The sequence below is a fragment of the Panthera tigris genome, chromosome A2 (assembly GCF_018350195.1).
Source record: "Panthera tigris isolate Pti1 chromosome A2, P.tigris_Pti1_mat1.1, whole genome shotgun sequence".
Taxonomy (NCBI): domain Eukaryota; kingdom Metazoa; phylum Chordata; class Mammalia; order Carnivora; family Felidae; genus Panthera; species Panthera tigris.
The window spans coordinates 8,359,000-8,377,541 of NC_056661.1; the positions used below are offsets into that span (position 1 = coordinate 8,359,000).

The following is an 18,542-nucleotide window of genomic DNA, read 5'->3' on the forward strand; positions in this document are numbered from 1 at the left end:
TTCCCCGTGTGATCCTAGGAGTTTTCCTTTGTAATTCAGAAGTCCCTGGTGGGGAGGCATTTAGAGTCCATGGAAGTGTCCCATTTCTCATCACACTTTGCCCAGAGATTTCTGCATCCATCAGATGAGTCTGGCTTGAGACACCTACCCCAGCAGGAAGGGCTGATGGTGGTTTTCTTTCCAGTGCACCTCCCACACTGTGGGAGATCCACCGTAAGGAAGAACTGTACCTTCTCCATGTACTTACTGATGTATATAACTTTTTTTTTTAATTTTTTAAAATGTTTATTTATTTTTGAGAGATAGAACGTGAGCAGGGGAGGGGCAGAAAGAGAGGGAGACACAGAATCTGAAGCAGGCTCCAGGCTCTGAGCTGTCCGTACAGAGCCCAATACCGGGCTCAAACTCACGAACCATGAGATTGTGACCTGAGCCGGCCACTTAACCAACTAAGCCACCCAGGCGCCCCTGTTTTCTGTAACTCTTACCTGAAACTGGCAGAATGGAGACTTTATTTTCTTGGTCAGATTATTCCAGATTTGGCCTGTGGAGACCCTTCAGGTTGGTTCCCGTTTCCTTCCGACATGTCCCGGTCACTGTGTCATGCTTGGTATTGGCTTGAGAATCGTTTTAGCTTTCGAGAAAAGTTGTAGAGGTACTACTGAGAGCTCTGCGTGCCCTCCCCCGGTTACCCTGTTGTGAATAACATCTCACGTGACTGGTACGTTTGTCACAACTCAGGAGCTGGCACTGGCACATTACTGTTAACTCCAGCGTTTACGCCCCTCTCTCTACTTTTCTCCTGGCATCTGGCTGCTGTTCTAGGACCCCACACTGCAGTCAGCCTTCTCAGAGCCTTGGCCTTCTGTGGCCAGCAGGCACTTCTCACATTCCATGTTTCTGTTCGTCTTGACGGTTTCAAGGAGGACAAGCCTGGTGTTTTGTAGGATGTCCCTGAATCTGTCTGTCTGGTGATTTTTTTCATGCTTGGACAGGATGCTCGGTTTGGGGGCTAAAGAACACAGGGGTAAAGTGCCCCTGTTGTGACATCATATCAGGGGCAGTTACTGTCACTGTGCCTTGTACTGGTGATGTTGACCTTGACCACCAGGTTGAGGTCCTGTTGGTCATGTGTCGACACTGTGAAGTTACACTTTCTTCCCCCTTCCATATTGTATTCTGGAATAGTCACTGAGCTCAGTGCCCATATAAACGAGCAATTAAGCTCCACCTCTTTGAGGGAGAAATAGTTCTGTAAATTCTTTAGAATTCTTATGTACAGAGGAAGTATTTCTTCTCCCCATTTAGTTTATTTAATCATTTTAACCACCTTTTTTTTTTTTTTAGCATTATTTATTTATTTTGAGAGAGAGAGCGGCAGAGGGGCAGAGAGCAAGAGGGAGAGAAAAAATCCCAAGCAGGCTCTGCACTGTTAGCACCAAGCCCAACGTGGGGCACTATCTCACAGACTGAAATCATGATCTGAGCAGAGATCAGGTGTCAGATGCTTGACCGACTGAGCCACCCGGGGGCCCCTATTTAATCGTTTTACGTCAGTGTGGACTCATGGGTACCGAGTTTAGACCTTGGTCTGTACAGCAGTAGTAGTTTATCTTGTGGCTCGGATCATTCCAGCTTTGACCGCGGGGAGCTTTCAGTTGGGGCTACCGTGTCCCTTTGATAGGCCCCCATCATTGGGGGGTATCGAGGCACCTAGTTGTTTTTGGTACCCAAAGGTGCCCCCAGCTCAACTTGTATACTTCCTGCCTAAGGCCTAGAATCGGCCATTTTTTCTAAGAGGCCCCGGTGTCTCTTCTTAGAGGTCAGTATTAGAGACGAAGAGCTGGGTGCTGGGTGTGCCTGGTGCCCCCGAAGTGTCGTCGCTGGCGGGCCCTGTCAGCGCACAGCTCTGGGCGATAAATATACGCGTTTATCTAACGTGATTTCTGTGTCTGGTCACGTCCAACGGCTGTCTCTGCCTCAGCCACAGAGCTCTTTCTGGGCTTTCTTACTTGTTCATCTGCAGTGTACGTGGATGGCTGTGTGTGCACGTACAGCAGTTTCCAGGTAGTTCGTCTGTGCGAAGCAGCTTTACCGATTGGAGTACCGTGTTTAGATCCAGTTCCTTTTGTCTTGCGGCACAGTTTCCTGTCAAAATAACTTTTCCCAAGGTTCTTTAAGTTGGCTTCAGCGAAGGGACGCTGTGTGTTGATCTTCAGGCTTTTTACACCCACGTCCCACCCAGACAAGTGCCTGGTCGTTGGAATGACCTCTCCTCTGGGCCAGAAGAGCTCCTTTTGCCCTAGGGAGCTGTTTTAGACATTGAGCGTCCAGCTGTCACATCTACCCACTGAGACAAACGAGTTTCCTCGTCCTGCCTCCCTCTCGATCTCTGTCTCCCAGCCTGTCTCCTCAGTCTTCCCTGCCCCCAGCTCTCTTGGGTCTTCCCCCCCCCCCACTGCACACGTTCCCCACACCTCAAGTTTTGGCCCTCAGCTTCTTTCTTGGTGCCTTGACTGTACACCATTGCTCCATACAGTAGAATCCAGACTTGAGAGACTGGACCAGGGCAGTCTTGCTGATCCTCGGTAAGGGGTAACCTAGAGCCAAGCCATCTGAGGCAGGCCCAGTGGCCCCAAGATGCCAGGACCCACGCTTTGACAGTTTTTTTTGCTCAGGACTTTTGCTTCTAGCCTTCTTACCTCGTGGTTGCAAAATGGCTGCACTGCCTCTGTCATTTCATATGGGTTCCCAGGGTGGTGGACAGGGCAAAGGGCAGCTGACTGTGTCCACCACCACCACCCCCACCCCCCCCGCTTCTCCTCCCTCCTTTGAGTACTTTCCCCAACAGAATCTTGAACTTCATCTCATTGGCTCCAACTAGGTCCTCCCTGTTGGCCCTAGTTGCTGAGGAGCCTGGGAGCTAGGGGTTTACGATGAAGACGGTACCACCCTCAGTGGAGCTTCTTGCAGTGGAGAGCTGGCTGAGCCACAAGCAGTCTCTGCCACTCGGCCTCTGAGTCCTGTCTTTACAAACCAACCAGACTAGACTTTCTGAGTAAATTCCCTTTCTCGCCGGAAATTGTATATCCCAGTGTTTCCCAGGGAACCCACCCACCCCCTATGAACTTGGCTTTATTATTGTCGTCACCCTCCTGAGGCTCTGTCTCACCGTCCCCGGTGAATCGTGCCTCCTCATCTACCCGCCAGCCACCCCCATGCCTGCTCACGGCTGCTTCTTCTCTCTCCCCACTCTTCCTGGCCTTGCTCCTCCCATGAAGGAGCAGACGAGAGTCTGTGTTGCTGCCCTGCACCCAGCCCTTCACCCGAGGCCGGCACACTCTCCCCATCTCCGTTGTCTCCTGCTGGGCAGGAACCTGCAGGGGCCGCCATTTTCATTTCAAGGTGCACAAAGAACGTGTGGTGTCTCCCGTGCTCCCCGGTGTCCGGAACACACTCTCCAGCACGGCTCTGAGCCTGAAATGAGCCACTGTGGGTCTGCGGTTTTCCTGGGAGCCGGCTCACGACGCGTGGCATGTTCTCATAGGGGCCTGGGACTCCACAGCAGTGACAGGACTGGTTCCCAGGTTCAACTCCTGGGTCTGGCCTCCTGCAGCCACTGGTTTCAGCCCGGGGCCGCTCTAGGCTCCTCCTACCCAGGGCATCACCGCCTCGTCCCCCACGCAGTCGGTTACTTGGCCAGCTTGAGCATCACGGCCAAGTCGGCCTCGTGCCCCAGCGAACATTGGCTTAGACGGGAGCTGTTGATGAATGAATTAGCACCTGACTGTCCCTTCCTTATTTCCATCAGCACATTGTCAAACTGGGCATACGAATTTGACAAGTGGGCCCCCTCCGTGGTGAAGGTGTCCTACAAGGTACGTCACAGCCTGAAGAGATGGACGTGGATGAGGGCAGCGGAGGGGTGGGAAGGGCAGGGGAGGGGTGGGGGAGGACAGGGGAGGGCAGTCCACTTGCATGACTCACAGGGTGCGTATGCCCACGTTTTTCTGTGCTGTACACACGGGACCATGCTATTCGTGAGGGGTTTGGATCGTCTATTTCACGGTGATGCTTCTTTTTAAGTGATGCCGTGGACTCAACATGTGGCATCCGGTGACATCAGCACATTCACTGCAAGATTTTGTTCTTGTCGCCCCGGCTTTGGTTAAAACCCATTCACGTAGAAAGACTCAATGAGTGTACTGTGGTCTGTGGGACATGGGACTTGTTCACCCCGCGAGGAAGACACTCATTGTGCCTGTTGTGTCAGTGGGGAAACTGAAGCAGAGAGGGCAGCCCGGTTGTGTCCTTGGCTGCCAGGCTCCTAGGTCCAGGCTCTTCACCCTGTGCTGGGAGGCTCTGGGCCACATGATGTGGAGGAGGGGGTCCCGACACCAGGAACAGTGTGGGCAGGGGGAACTTGGTGCATTTAAGGAGCTAAGAATCGTTCTGCTGGCAAGAACTTCTGGGACCCAACAAAGCTCCGTCAACCTGGAACGTGAGCCTGGAGAAAGCACCGTGTCTACATCCTGGGGCCCTGGTCACAGGCTCATTTTGGAGTTTGGAGCTGGGGAGGGGCAGGGCAGGTCTGCTAACCGGGGAGAGGGCTGGAGCTATGTGTCTGGGAGTGCTCACGGCGCCCGCACGAGCACGAAAGGCCCTGGTTTCCAGCTTCAAGGCCTCAGAGGAGGCCTGGGAAGAGGAGGGAGCTGATGGGCCACTGAGCAGGGGGCAGGTATAGCGCAGGTGACAAGTTGGAGGACAGGCCCCACAGCCTTGCCCGGCGCCCTTCTGTGGCAGCCCCGGCGAGGTAGGTGTCAGCCGCCGTGGCCTCAGGAGGCTGAGACGTGCGTGCCTTCTCTCCCTCGCAGGGTTCTCCAGCAGCCAGGCGTGCTTTCGTCCCCCAGCTCCGAAGTGGCAAGTTCAACGTCTTGCTGACGACTTACGAGTACATCATTAAAGACAAGCACATCCTTGCAAAGGTAGTATGTCCTTGTGTAAAACACACCAAGCCCCAGACAGTCATGTGATGTCAGGGAGCACCTGATCCAGGGTTGTCGTGTGTGTGTCATGCAAACTAGCTTCTAAGAACTTCTGCCCAAAGAGCTTACTCACATAGGGTATCTCCTGACCCGTCACCAGTCCTGTCCTCATTGTGCCTGGCAGGGTAAGGGTGAGGCCAGCCTTGTCTCTGCCTGGGTCTGGTGGCCGTGGCCTTCCATCCCGGGTGGCTATGCCACCCCCACCGTGGCCCTCAGGACCCCAGCCCACAAAGCAACTATGATTTTGGCATTCAGGGCTGAGGACTCGTGCTCCGTCGGTCTCGGGCTGGCACGTGTTTGCTGGGGGTTGTGCAGGACTGGAAGCCTCTTGAGTGACACTGTTGTGAAGGCAGCTGTAGTCAGGCCATCGGTGGATCACTGAGACCATACCCTGACCCGGGTATAAAACACACATGGTCCCTTGCCTACAAAAAGGTCACTTTTCCTGGTTTGGAGGCTGAAGATGATGCAGGTGTTCTGACCACTAACCATCCAGCACAGGTTAGGTCGAATGATCGAATTTTTGACTCAGGGATGGAGGTGTTCACAGGTCACCTGTCGGGACTTTGTCGCTGTGACGATTCGGGTGCTCCATACCCATCTCCGGTGTACAGATGAGGGGACTGGGGTCCATGAGCAGGCTCTTCCCCTCGTGCCTGTGGTGCAGGCCACCCCTTCCAACCCTGCAAAGCCTGGCCCGTCCCAAGCCTGAGAAAGTCCTTACCTGGCAGCGGCATTAATGGATGTCAAGGCCAAGTGACGGGGACTCCTCCTGGGAGACGGCTCCCTTTCCCCTGCCCCTGTCAGCTCTGCCCTGTTCAGTCCGGTCACCTGACACGCATCGCCTGTCTCAGGCGTCACTGTGTCCACGGGAGGGCGGAGCTGAAGCACGGAGCAGTTGGGAGTCTCGTCACGGTGTCCTGCAGACTCAGGCTCACCGTGAGGCTGGACATCGAGCCAGTGTCTGTCGGTCCTGTGGTCACCAGCAGGCTCTGGGAGCTCCCATTCTGAACTTACCTGTACTAGTACTGCCTTGAGAGGCACAGCCTGGTGGTTGGAAAATGTACCCACTTCTGAGCCACATCCCCTGTAGACCCCCCCCCCACCCCCAGCCCAGGGCCCTCTAATCGGCGAGAGGTGTGTTATTTGTAGTATTTTTCTGTGCTGCGTCCAAGCATATGTAATCTGGGGGGAAACCAGAGTACCTTCCTGCAAAGTGCGTCGTTCGCCGGACAGCGGGTCATGGGCATGTCTTCTGTGTGTCTGCACCGCCTGCTTCACGGAGGCCCTGTTACGTGGCTGTCGCTTGTCAGGGGAACTTGTTACGCCCATGTTCTTCACTTAAATCTGCTGTTCCGGCTGGAGGCTTGCCTGAGAGTTGGGACATTCTTGCTAAGCTAGGGGCGACCCTGCTGTTTCCCATCCCCCCCCCCCCCCACACACACACACACACACAACCTCCTACTCTGGGGCCCCACAGATCCGTTGGAAGTACATGATCGTTGATGAAGGCCACCGCATGAAGAACCACCACTGCAAGCTGACGCAGGTCCTCAACACGCACTACGTGGCCCCCCGCCGCCTGCTGCTGACGGGCACGCCGCTGCAGAACAAGCTGCCCGAGCTCTGGGCGCTCCTCAACTTCCTGCTGCCCACCATCTTCAAGAGCTGCAGCACCTTCGAGCAGTGGTTCAACGCGCCCTTTGCCATGACTGGGGAAAAGGTGTGTGTGTGTAGTTGGCTCCGTGCTGGCGGTAGGTAAGGCAGGGAGGGGGGCCGTGGTCATGGGAACTTTGCCCAAGTGGACAGTCCCAGGCTCGGCTGGCTTCTCTCACGTGTCCACTGAGTGCCCACAGCGGGCCAGGCTTGCGCTGGATGCCAGGGCGGGAGGCCATGTCTTCATGGGGCAAAGCGGCCCCGGTGCCGAAACTGAAGGGCGGAGATCGTGAGAGTGAACTCTGGGGAGTCGCTTGGGGATTTCCTGACCCTGTGCCTCAGGTCCAGGGTGGGGACAGCAAGGAATATGGCCCTGGGGTAGCTGTGGCGCTGGGTCCACGTCCCAGGGGTCCTGCTGGTCCTTCTAGAGAGTTCAGATTTCACCCCAAGGGTAGCAGCAGGCTCAGAAGATTTTAGTTAAAACAGCAACACAGTCAGATTCTGTATACTTTGTTTTTAACAAGCGCTGTGATTAACGCCTCTCGATGTCTATATGGCTGTCAGCCTTCAGGCTGTCAGCCTGAAGACCAGACATTGGCCCGAGGAGCCAGGTGTTTATTGCTTGATGAAGTCTCCAAGCCGGCTCCCAGTGCAAGCCTCCTGTGCTGTTGGGGTTTGAGGGGGGCTTATGGGCAGGTCATGTTTTCTGTCGAATGAAGCTGCATGGCTAGAACCTGGTAACTGAGGAATGGGACACAATTGCAGAGGTTGGAGGTTAATGAGGAGTGTTACTGCCCTCGGTGGCTGGGCTCCCTGGGGCCACCAGTGTTTCTGGCCCGCCAGCTGGTTCCCAGTCCTGAGGGTCTCCATGGGCAGGTCCAGGTCAGCTGGGGCCACCTTACTGTCATCCATGAGGCCCCCTCTCCCTGGCTCCAGTGGAGACAGAAGCCCTTCTGAAGGAGAGACTGTGGCTTTTCCAGGAGGAGCCCCCAGTTTTCAGACCCCCAGGACCCTCATTCCAAGCATATGGCTCTTGTTTCATTTATTTTCAAGGTTAGCAGCAGTTCTAGAACTCTACCATGAGGTTATCAGGGGGCCCAAGAAAGATAACTTTAAGTCTGGTCTATTTGACTTTTTTATTTTTATTTTTTATGTTTATTATTTTTGAGAGAGAGCATGCTCGCGCATGAGTTGGGGAGGCAGAGAGAGAGGGAAACACAGAATCCGAAGCAGGCTACAGGCTCTGAGCTGTTGGCACAGAGCCTGATGCAGGGCTCAAACTCACAAGTTGTAAGATCATGACCTGAGCTGAAGTTGGGCACTTAACCCACTCAGCCACCCAGGTGCCCCTTTTTAAAAAAAAATTTTTTTAACATTTATTTATTTTTGAGAGACAAAGAGAGACAGCACGAGTGGGGAAGGGGCAGAGAGAGAAGGAGACAGAGAATCTGAAGCAGGCTCCAAGCTGCGCAGGGCTCAAACTCATGAACCATGAGATCATGACTTGAGCCGAAGTCAGATGCTTAACCAACTGAGCCAGCCAATTTTTGAGAGTTGAATTTGTTAGCATCGTAGCAGACACCTTGGGAGAGCAGCATTTCTTTACCTCCGTCCCTGCTATGCTGAAATAAGAGAGGATTTAGGGCTTGCAGCAACAGAGCCCCCCCAAGAGGATCATTCGTTTTACAGCAAATGTTCTGTAAATGTGGTTCTGTCCCACTTTCCTTGGGATATGTTGGCGGGTCTCCAGACACATGAGTTTCTATTTGTGGGGAAGCAGCCTGGTGTGCTGTGTGTTTCTTTTCCTAGTAAGGCCTATGGGGTGTGGTTCCCTGGAGCCTTGGTTTCTACACACTAGGAATTCCGTGGAAGGTCCCAGATCCTTACACTTTTCTAAAGGAAGGGGGTGCCCCACCACGCCCCTTAAAGCATAAGGCATCCTGAAATAGGTGCTGAGGGCAAGGTGACTCTAGATGGCCCTGTGCACCCCCCTCACCCCATCCCCACCCCTTTCCTTTGGAGGTAACCTCGGTTTGCTTGTCTCATGGGGGTGCCAGGTGGACCTGAACGAGGAGGAAACCATTCTCATCATCCGTCGTCTCCACAAAGTGCTGCGGCCCTTCCTGCTCCGGCGGCTCAAGAAGGAAGTCGAGGCCCAGTTGCCCGAAAAGGTAACAGATAGTTTTGAGTGGACAGAGCCATGGTGCAGTGTCATGCCAGGGGTTTTTCGGCGTAGGACCGGTCAGGTGGCACTCAGGTGATCATGGCCCTGGTCTCGCTTCGGCATTGTAGTGTCCATGGGGTGTGAGGACAGCCACTCACTCACACATGCTGGGTCTGCAGAGTGGAGGCGGGTGTGGATCAGAGCGGGGAGGCCGCCTGGCATCTGTGGATCAGACGCCTGGGCAGGTCCTGTGCCATCACATCCTGCGGTGCTTAGAGGCTGTGGGCTGCTCATGAACCCGCTCACCCCGCAGGATGGCTCTGGCTTCTTGCTCAGGGTCCCAGTCCCCCAGCTGTCCCCCTAGACACCCTCTCCTCCCCCCCGGTGGGACATGCATTACTTGCCCTTGGTTTTCTGGTGGACTGGAGAGAAGCTTTGGGAAAGTAGTCAAGTTGCCCCTTCTGGGTCAGCACGTCCTGTGTTTCTCTGTCCCGCTGTACCTACCACAGCCTGTCTCTCCTTGTTCCCCAGCTGTGGGGACTCCTCACCGTCATCCACTTATGCCCTCATTTGAGCACGTATCCTGGGGCCAGGTTGTCTCTGAGAGGTTCAGAGGCCAGTGATGGGCTCAGGCTGGGCGTTAGGCTCAGAGGTTCTGAGCTCTGACTGGTGACGTGTGTCCCCTGCAGGTGGAATATGTCATCAAGTGTGACATGTCTGCGCTCCAGCGTGTGCTCTACCGGCACATGCAGGCCAAAGGGGTGCTGCTCACCGATGGCTCCGAGAAGGACAAGAAGGTTAGCCATGGGCCCCTCCCCTTCCCCACCTGGAAGCCCAAGGCAGGTGGGTTGGGGCCAGGCCAGGTGTTTGGGGCTTGAGCACATTGTCACCACCTGAGCCTTCTGTCTCCTTGGAGTTTACCACTGAGATCAAGACCTTGTCTGGTGGTGATCTGAAGGGCGTCAGATAGCTGCAGTTTAAATCATACCTGGTGGGAACAGGCATGCTCAGTAAGGCCCAATGGCCCATTTCCAGGGATTCCCCCAAGACCCTCCCAGTGTGTCACTATCTGATGTCCTCTGCTTATGAAATGCTGGCCTGCCGCAGATACATCTGTCAACAGGGTGGAGCCCCGTGCTAGTTATACCGTTCCAGTGAGCCTCCCCTTTCCAGCTGGGAAAGAACTGGCTTAACAGCCATGGCCACTGAGCCCCTTCACCTTGGCAGTAAAAGCATTTGGGGTGATGTGAAGTTTGAAGTGGATGGGGTCTGGGCAAGCTGCTACCTTCTGGGACCCCACCCGCCCCAGCTCCCCTCATAAGGACAGAAATTCCCTCCTGGGTCCCTTGATTCTGCTCCCGATGCCTCCCCATTGGCCTACCTCCCCATTTCTTCCTTTCCATGTTTTCTTTGGGCCCTTTCTCACCTGAGCAGTTGCAGCAGATACCCAAGCCCTGCATCCTTCTCTCTGTAGCACGGGTCTTCCCAGGTCGTCAGGGCCCATCTGGCTGCAGCCCCTTAGAGATTCCCGAGTCCCCCAACCAAGAAAAATGTTTGTCATTCAGCCTCAGCTCTTTGCCAGTCTTCCTTCCCTTCTGTCCTCCCAGCCTTTCCAGTGTGCCAGGCAATCTCTTCCCCTGGCGCTGGCTCTGGGCCCTCTGTGCCTCCCCGGGAGCTAGCCCCCTGCTCCCTCCCGACTGCTCCGCCACAAGCCATACCTCCCCTAAAGTGCCCCCTTCTGGAGTCCTTCTCCCCCCCACCCCCCCCACCCCACCCCCCCCACCCCCCCCCCCCGTCCCCGCAATCTGCTCCAGGGACAAGGCCCAACATGGGAGCTTTTCTTCTGCCTTCCCAGGGCAAAGGTGGCACCAAGACCCTGATGAACACCATCATGCAGCTCAGGAAGATCTGCAACCACCCGTACATGTTCCAGCACATCGAGGTGAGGCCCTTCTCCAGGGATGGCAGGCCTTCCGTCCTCCAAGCCGCATCTGTCTGGGCTGAGCCCCTCCGCACACAGAGTTAGCCTTAATGTTTATTTATTGTTGAAAGAGAGACTGAGAGTGTGTGAGTTGGGGAGGAGCAGAGAGAGGGAGACACAGAATCCAAAGCAGGCTCCAGGCTCTGAGTTGTTGGCACAGAGCCCGACTTGGGGCTCAAATCACGAACCGTGAGGTCATGACCTGACTGGAAGTCAGACACTGAACCGACTGAGCCACCCAGGTGCCCCTCCCTGAAGCTTTTTAAAAGATACTTTATAATACTTTGAGTAGGTAATGTCTGTACTTACCTTGCTGTTGATTTTCTGTGTGTAAGTGCTTATTGTAAACAATCCAAACAACGTAGGAAAACGTGATAGAAATGAAAGCTCCAGAAAGCCTAACCCCAGATAGCTGCAGAAAGCATTCAGAGACTCATCTTTGTGGTTACTTTCCCAAATAATCCTGGTAGGGTCCCTCTGCCTCTGCTGGTTGGCATACTAGCTTTTGCCGCTCAGTGATGTGGGAGGGGCCATTCCTGTTTGGAACGTTGAGAGCAGCCTCCCTTTTCGTGAAGTCTCTGGGTCAGAACTTTTTGGGGCCACGGTACCCTTTGAGAGTCTGGATTCTTCTGAATTGCACACGTGTGTCTGTACTCACTGGCATAAGGTCTCAGGATCTTTGCAAACCCCCTGATGCCCCTGGGATTCCATTTCTCTGCTCCAAGAATGGTCTCAGGCGTACATTTTGGTGGTTAACGGTGCTGTCCTGTGACTTACTTTTCTTTGGAGGAGCCTGAGGAAAGGGATGTTGGTGGGATGCAAAAGCAGTGTACAGCGTCTGGGTGTGGCCTCAGAGCCACTGTGGGTGACCTCTGTGCACCAGTGTGAGGGCTCGGAGGTGTGGGGCCTCTTCCTGCCCTGCCCTGACCTATCTCTCATTCTGTTGCAGGAGTCCTTCTCCGAGCACTTGGGGTTTACCGGTGGCATCGTGCAAGGGTGAGAAGCTTCCCAGTGAAGGGGGTGGGCACACGGTCCACATGCGGGTCTTTTGCACTTCTTTGGTTGGCTTTATCGCTCCTGTGACCTTTGTCCAATTTCAGAGGCACCGTGTTCGTGGCAGTAAATTTAGGAAATGTAGACAAGCCCAAAGAAGGGGCTGAAAATCCTCCATACCTTGAGAGTAGGTCACCATTAATCGTATGAGGTAGAGCTGGCTTCCCGGGCCCACCGTGCCACATCCGGGCTCTGGGACCCTTGACAGCCTTATTAACCACTCTGAGCCTACGCTCCGTCTGCTAAGAGAAATGGTATTTGATCCACCTTGTCACGGGAGTGTTTTCTCCAGCGTTGTTCATGAAGTCCAACCCAGGCTTCGTTAAGCCCAGGTGTGGCTGTGGGTTCTACGTCTGGATCTCAACGTTGCAAATAGCTTTGCTGTGGAGCTAAAGCCACCATCATTTCTCTGGGCTAGTAAACTGCTGTGAAGAACAAAGGCATCAAAATAAAAGATGAAAACGTTCTTTAGCTATGTGTCTTTTGTACCAAATTGCATAATTGGGGTGTCACAGAGTTGACTTCAGGTCCTGGCCCTGGCATATCCTCAGCCATGTCTCGCTGTCCCCCTGGCCTCAGTCTGCACAGCTGTAGACCAGGGGTTGTTGGCTGGAGTGAATGAGAAAAGCGGCATTGGCCCTGAACCCTGCATGGGGTGCGGTGTGGGCACTCTCCAGTGTGAGCCTTTGCTCTTGGAGGTTCTCTCAAGGAATGGGGAGGAGGCCTAGCTTCCTGCTGTCCCAGCACGATTGCTGATCGCGTCTCTTCTCATTCTTAAAAGTGTCTGAGTTGGACGACAGTCATGTGCTCACCCTTGATCAAGTCTGGCCTGAGCATATTTTAGTTGGGTTGAAATGGCTTTGTGGAAACTCCTCAGGGGTGAGTGGGTCTACTTAGGAAGCCACTTCTGTGCCCATGATCGTGATGACCAGCCTGCCTAGGCGCTCAGGTCAGCCTGAAGATGGGAGCCGTCTCCTGTCTGCAAAGCACCGCTGTTAACATTATGTGCGTTCTTTCCCCGCTCCCTCCGCTCCCCAGGCTGGACCTGTACCGCGCCTCGGGGAAGTTTGAGCTTCTTGATAGGATTCTTCCCAAACTCCGTGCCACCAACCACAAAGTGCTGCTGTTCTGTCAGATGACCTCCCTCATGACGATCATGGAAGATTATTTTGCATATCGCGGCTTTAAATACCTCAGGCTCGACGGTAAGTGTGACCGAGAGAGACGCTTTTTGAGGGGACTCATTATCTGCAGCTGCCAAAGCTTCTGGCTTGTACCCCGTCCCTTACAAGGCAGAGCAGGGCCTGGAGCTTGGGTCTAGCATCAGGAGTGAGCCTGCCACGTTCAGTGGTGCAGGCCTGTGGGACTGGTTGGCAGAGGAGGTTGGCCAGCCTGGGTCTGACACCCCGTTCTCCCGAACACGAGGCTCCTGCTCTGCGCACTACACATCTGGGTCCGGTGTTCACAGGGTTTTACGCAACAGCCGTGTTTTGGTTAGAAGCAGCAGAAATCGTATCCCGTGGGCATGAGGAAGAAGTATTCGGGGGTTATGTTTGCTTCGGTCACGGCTGGACCCACGTGTCTAGAAGATACTGATGAGCTTTTCTCAGGCTCTTGGCTCCACTGTCCTCCATCTTGGCTTCCTGCTCAGGCATCCTGTCCAGGCTCCCCTGATGCTCTTTCAGCAAAGTCCTCAATGGTCCCCAACAAAGGGTGCAGCCCATCTTTTCCCTCAGAGGTCCAGGGGCTGGCTCTCATTAGGTTGTTGTGAGCCACATGCCCCTCTCTCCAGTGCCACGTGGTTGTAGAGCTGTCACCGGTCAGGCCTGGAGCCCACGCCGGAGCCACGTGCACTGAGAGTAGCAGGCGAGGGAGAGCGGGAAGCTGGGGATGCAGGATGACAGCAAGTTCTTCTGGGAATAGTGCTTGTCTGAGACCCTTGTGCTCTCATGGCCTTTATCCCAGCCCACGGGAGCTCCAGAGCGGGGGTGGGTGCTCAGTGAGATGGTGACAGCATGCTGGACGTGTGGTCTGACGCTTGTCAGGTGGCCAGGAAGGCCCCGGTCTCTGTGCGACTGCGGGAGCACTCGGGCTCCTGAGAAAAGTGAGCTTGGGGAGCCGCTGGGTGGAACACAGTTAGGCAGGTTGCTTCTTTCCCACAGCTTCTCGGAGCTTGTATTGAAGCTCATTGCCAGGTGCGTCTGCCTGACAGGATGCCCCAAACTTCTGGGCCTTCATTTTGTCTATTGCCGTGCAGCTGGTGGAACTGTGGTTTCACACACCACAGACCTGTGGTCGCTGGCTGGTCGCCCATCGGTCTCTGCCCTCCCCGCCCCCACGCACGGCCTGCCTTTCACACCTGTCATGCCTTCCTTCAGTCTGGTCTTGGGAGTTCCGTCCAGGGCCACCTTTACAAACACAAATGACAGCATGTCTCCCTGTGCCCCTGACAACAGGACAGCCCGGCCTCTCCAGCCGCCTCACCCGTCCTTCACGGGCCAGGCCTTTGTGAACCCTGGTCCCTGTCTGTGTTGCTAAGTCAACCCTCAGAGGAGGGGCTGTAGGTAGAGAGCATATTCCCACCCGCCACGGCATCTGTTCATTTGCTCCGTTTCTTTCCTTCCCCGTGGTGAGGAGGGGACTTTTGTCTGTCGGCCACAACTGCACAGTACCCACGTGGTCACGGACAGAAGCTCTGGCAAAGAACAGATAAGAGGTGGGGGCTCAGCAACACGTTGTGAGATGGAGTCTTCCACCGTCAGCGGTGAGAGTGAAGGTGCCGGGGGGGCCCTTCTGCCCTGGGGCCTGCCCCGTCCCTGCTCCAGGCCTTGCCTGTTCCCCCGGAAAAGGGCAGCTGGGGGCACGTCTGGAGCCCAGGCTCCTGTGGGCATCGGGCCTCCATGCTATGTGTCGTGATGTGTAGGTAAGCAGCTAGAAGCACTGGATATTCATTTCATCACCGAAAATGACTCCTGATTTTGCCACGGGCCCCTTGGCTCTGAGCTGGCAGCAGGCCAAGCAATTTCGGTGCCCCTGTGCTATTCATGGTGCTGAGGATCGTGTCTTGGCTGGTCACACCTGAGTCCCTAGGGCTCCGTGAAGAGGGAAAGCCATTCCCGCCTGGAGGGAAGAAGCCCTGTTATGAGGCACCTGTGTGCTTGCCTGTAGCAGGTTCTCCTTGTGAACAGAGAAGCCCCTTGTAGTGAGATCGAGGCGGGCGCCAGCCCTCTGGCCGGTCACCCGTTCCAGGCTCTGTGCTTCGGCACCCACCTGGTTCAGTGCTCATACTGGGCTCATTTTACTCCCAGGTGACACAGCAACCCATTGGTGCTCACTTTCCCGAACCTCTCGCTAATCGCACTGATGCCTATGTGTTGAGCAATTACGGCGCTGACCCAGGAGGCCTCTGGGGGACGTGCGCAGGCACTATCCCTGCGCTCCAAAGCAGGTGTCTCCCCTGTCTCCTCTCCATCACCTCCCTTCCCCGCGCGGTCGCCCCTGCTGACCCCATTCTCCCCGTGCCCTGCAGGAACGACGAAAGCAGAGGACCGGGGCATGCTGCTGAAAACCTTCAACGAGCCGGGCTCCGAGTACTTCATCTTCCTGCTCAGCACGCGGGCCGGGGGGCTCGGGCTGAACCTCCAGTCAGCTGACACTGTGATCATTTTCGACAGTGACTGGAACCCTCACCAGGTACGAGTGGGCTAGCGCCCCGGCAGGGAGGGGACTCGAGGCTGCACGGAGACCCTGCTTGCCGCGAGTGGCTGCGGCCCCCACAGCTCCTGAGGCTTTTTTACAGAAACTCAGAGGGTATTTTTCTCTGTTTCTCAAAACATAGAAATTTCTTTGATTTTGGAAAAAACGTACTCCGTTGCAGTTAAAAAAAAAATCCTGAATTTTTGGAAATACGTAAAGAAAGCAGAAAATAAACCCAGTCTTATCAGCTGTCGGTAATTGCTGCTTTTTTAGTGATGCAAGCCTTCCAGGCTGCGTTCTGTGTGAAGTCTCACACAGTTGTGCTCTTAAAAACATTTGGGGGGCGCCTGGGTGGCGCAGTCGGTTGGGCGTCCGACTTCAGCCAGGTCACGATCTCGCAGTCCGTGAGTTCGAGCCCCGCGTCAGGCTCTGGGCTGATGGCTCAGAGCCTGGAGCCTGTTTCCGATTCTGTGTCTCCCTCTCTCTCTGCCCCTCCCCCGTTCATGCTCTGTCTCTCTCTGTCCCAAAAATAAATAAATGTTGAAAAAAAAAAAAAAAAAAAACATTTGGGGCCTCTGTGTATGCTGCTGCTTTTCTTTCTTTTTTTTTTTAATTTTTTTTAACGTGTATTTATTTTTGAGAGACAGAACATGAATGGGGGAGGAGCAGAGAGAGAGACACACACACACACACACACACACACACACACACACACACACAGAATCCAAAACAGGCTCCAGGCTCCGAGCTGTCAGCACAGAGCCTGACGCGGGGCTCAAACCCGCAAACTGTGAGATCACCTCCTGAGCTGAAGCTGGATGCTTAACTGACTAAGCCGCCCAGGCGCCCCTCTTCTTTCTTATCCATATGCCCTCTACGGGGCTCCACGACACCAGCTACAGAGAAACAGGGTGTTACAGATAACAGCAGTTTTTAATTTTTCCCAATGTTTCATTATAAAAGTGATCATTTTTTAATGCAGATATCAATAACGCGAAATAACAGTCCTTTTTTCCTCCTCCCACCAGTCTCAGCATATGCCAACATGTACCCGTATGCACACAGGCACGTTCGGCTTTTGACACAAAACACAGCATGTTCTAGCACGTGCTTTAGCAGCTGGTGTGTTCTCCTCTCGGTGCGAGCACACTGGGAGGCCACACAGCCGTGTGCTCAGCTGCCAGGTGTCCGGCCATATGGTGGCCCTGAGACTTTACTCAGACCGCACTTGGCAGGTGTCTGGGTGTTTCTCAGCGTGACCACTTAGGGAGCCCTGTTGTCCCTCTCCTGGAGTATTTGTATGAGGACTCACTGGCCAGTCTACCCTCAGTGGTGGGATTGCTTGGCCCGTGGCCATGATCTCTTTATCTTCTATTCACTTGTGCCACAGTGGCCTCCAGAAGGCTGCCCTAGGTTTCTCCGGTCCCCCCCTCCCCCCACAGGGTACGAGCGTGTCCTTCCCCACAGCCTAGGGGCACTAGTCAGCAGTGTGGGAATTCTAGCCCATCTGATGGGCCGATGCTCTGGTTAGTTACTAGCGACCCTTTCTACCATCAGCCTGGGGCGTACTTCTCACCAAGACCTCAGCGACCAGCCAATTTCCTGAGAGGTGGTTGGGGCGTGTGCTGCCCCCATCAGCAGGCAGATAGTGGGCAGAGGTCCCCCTGGAGCCCTGTCCTCTGCCACACTAGGGGCATCAGAAGCCACTAAACTTCCTACAGGGCCTAGGGCACATGATCTAGTGCTTACCCTGCGGGGAAGCATACTGGCCGAGCCAGGGGCATTCCTGTCTGCCCCACCCCCCACCCCCGGGCCAGGCGTGGCCTCCGTCAACCCCATGGGGTATGATTCTTGACCGTAGGCCCACATCCCTCTGGCCCAGATGCAGGACTTCACGGGAACCCTCCTGATTTGGGGCTGGGGGTGATGATACAGAAGTGTTGGCAGCCACGGCTACCACTTGATCAGAGCTTCACTGTGCGTCACGCTCTGGGCTGAGCGCCCAGTGCCATTTAGCTCCTCTCCCCACACGACAGCCAGGAGAAGGGCCCGTGTCAGCAGAGTGAGTCCTGAGGCTCATAGAGGTGGGGCCTCGGCCTGGGCTGCACATAAGGGAAGTAGCAGGGCCCGCAGCCAAACCAGGCACTGCCAAGATGCTGTCCTGCTTCGGTCATGTCCTGTGCATGGTGTCCTTAATGCATACGGCCACGCCATGCACGGGGCCCTCCCGGGGTAGGTGAGGGGTCCTGTGTCAGCTGTGACATGAGCTGCTTGGGAATATGACCATCCACGACTTGTCCTCCAATTGGCGCCTTCCACCTGAAGACCCGTAGAGTCCCAGTAAGGTGGGTAGGGGCGATCCCGGGGTGACGTCATCCCGGCCCAGTCTTCACGTTGCGTTCCTGGGCTCCCAGCTCGAGAAGCTGCTGGTTGGGGCAGGCAGGCAGGAGAAGGCAGGCACATGAGAACCGGAAAGCCTTTCCCGGTGGCGCCGCGAGGTTGACTTCGTCTTAAAACGGCGTGTAGCTGGATCGGGACTGACCCACGTCTCTTCCTCTAGGACCTGCAAGCCCAGGACCGCGCCCACCGCATCGGGCAGCAGAACGAGGTGCGAGTGCTCCGTCTCTGCACGGTCAACAGCGTGGAAGAGAAGATTCTGGCCGCAGCCAAATACAAGCTCAATGTCGACCAGAAGGTGATCCAGGCCGGCATGTTTGACCAGAAGTCCTCCAGCCATGAGAGGCGCGCCTTCCTGCAGGCCATCCTGGAGCACGAGGAGCAGGACGAGGTGAGGGCAGCGCCGGCCCCGACCCCCTCCCCGGCGTGAGTGGTGGACGCATGAGCGGCTTTCATTTTTGTTTTTTTACCTTTTTTGCACTCTTTTTTTTTTTGCATCCCTTTGGAGTAAAGGGAGTGTGGGCTGAAAGGAAAGAGGATGAGTACTTGC

General features: G+C 55.2%; 1 protein-coding gene across 8 annotated transcripts in view; it reads left to right on the forward strand.

The window, feature by feature from the left end:
• SMARCA4 (SWI/SNF related, matrix associated, actin dependent regulator of chromatin, subfamily a, member 4) overlaps window positions 1-18,542 on the forward strand; it is an 89,799-nt gene that overhangs the window by 46,788 nt on the left and 24,469 nt on the right. For all 8 annotated transcript variants that reach the window (XM_042978189.1, XM_042978188.1, XM_042978190.1 and 5 more), the window contains exons 17-26: window positions 3,812-3,878; window positions 4,875-4,985; window positions 6,526-6,768; window positions 8,759-8,872; window positions 9,555-9,662; window positions 10,721-10,807; window positions 11,796-11,842; window positions 12,938-13,104; window positions 15,429-15,592; window positions 18,156-18,383. In XM_042978189.1, coding sequence (XP_042834123.1) covers window positions 3,812-3,878; window positions 4,875-4,985; window positions 6,526-6,768; window positions 8,759-8,872; window positions 9,555-9,662; window positions 10,721-10,807; window positions 11,796-11,842; window positions 12,938-13,104; window positions 15,429-15,592; window positions 18,156-18,383 — 1,336 coding nt within the window. The remainder of the gene's footprint in view (window positions 1-3,811; window positions 3,879-4,874; window positions 4,986-6,525; window positions 6,769-8,758; window positions 8,873-9,554; window positions 9,663-10,720; window positions 10,808-11,795; window positions 11,843-12,937; window positions 13,105-15,428; window positions 15,593-18,155; window positions 18,384-18,542) is intronic.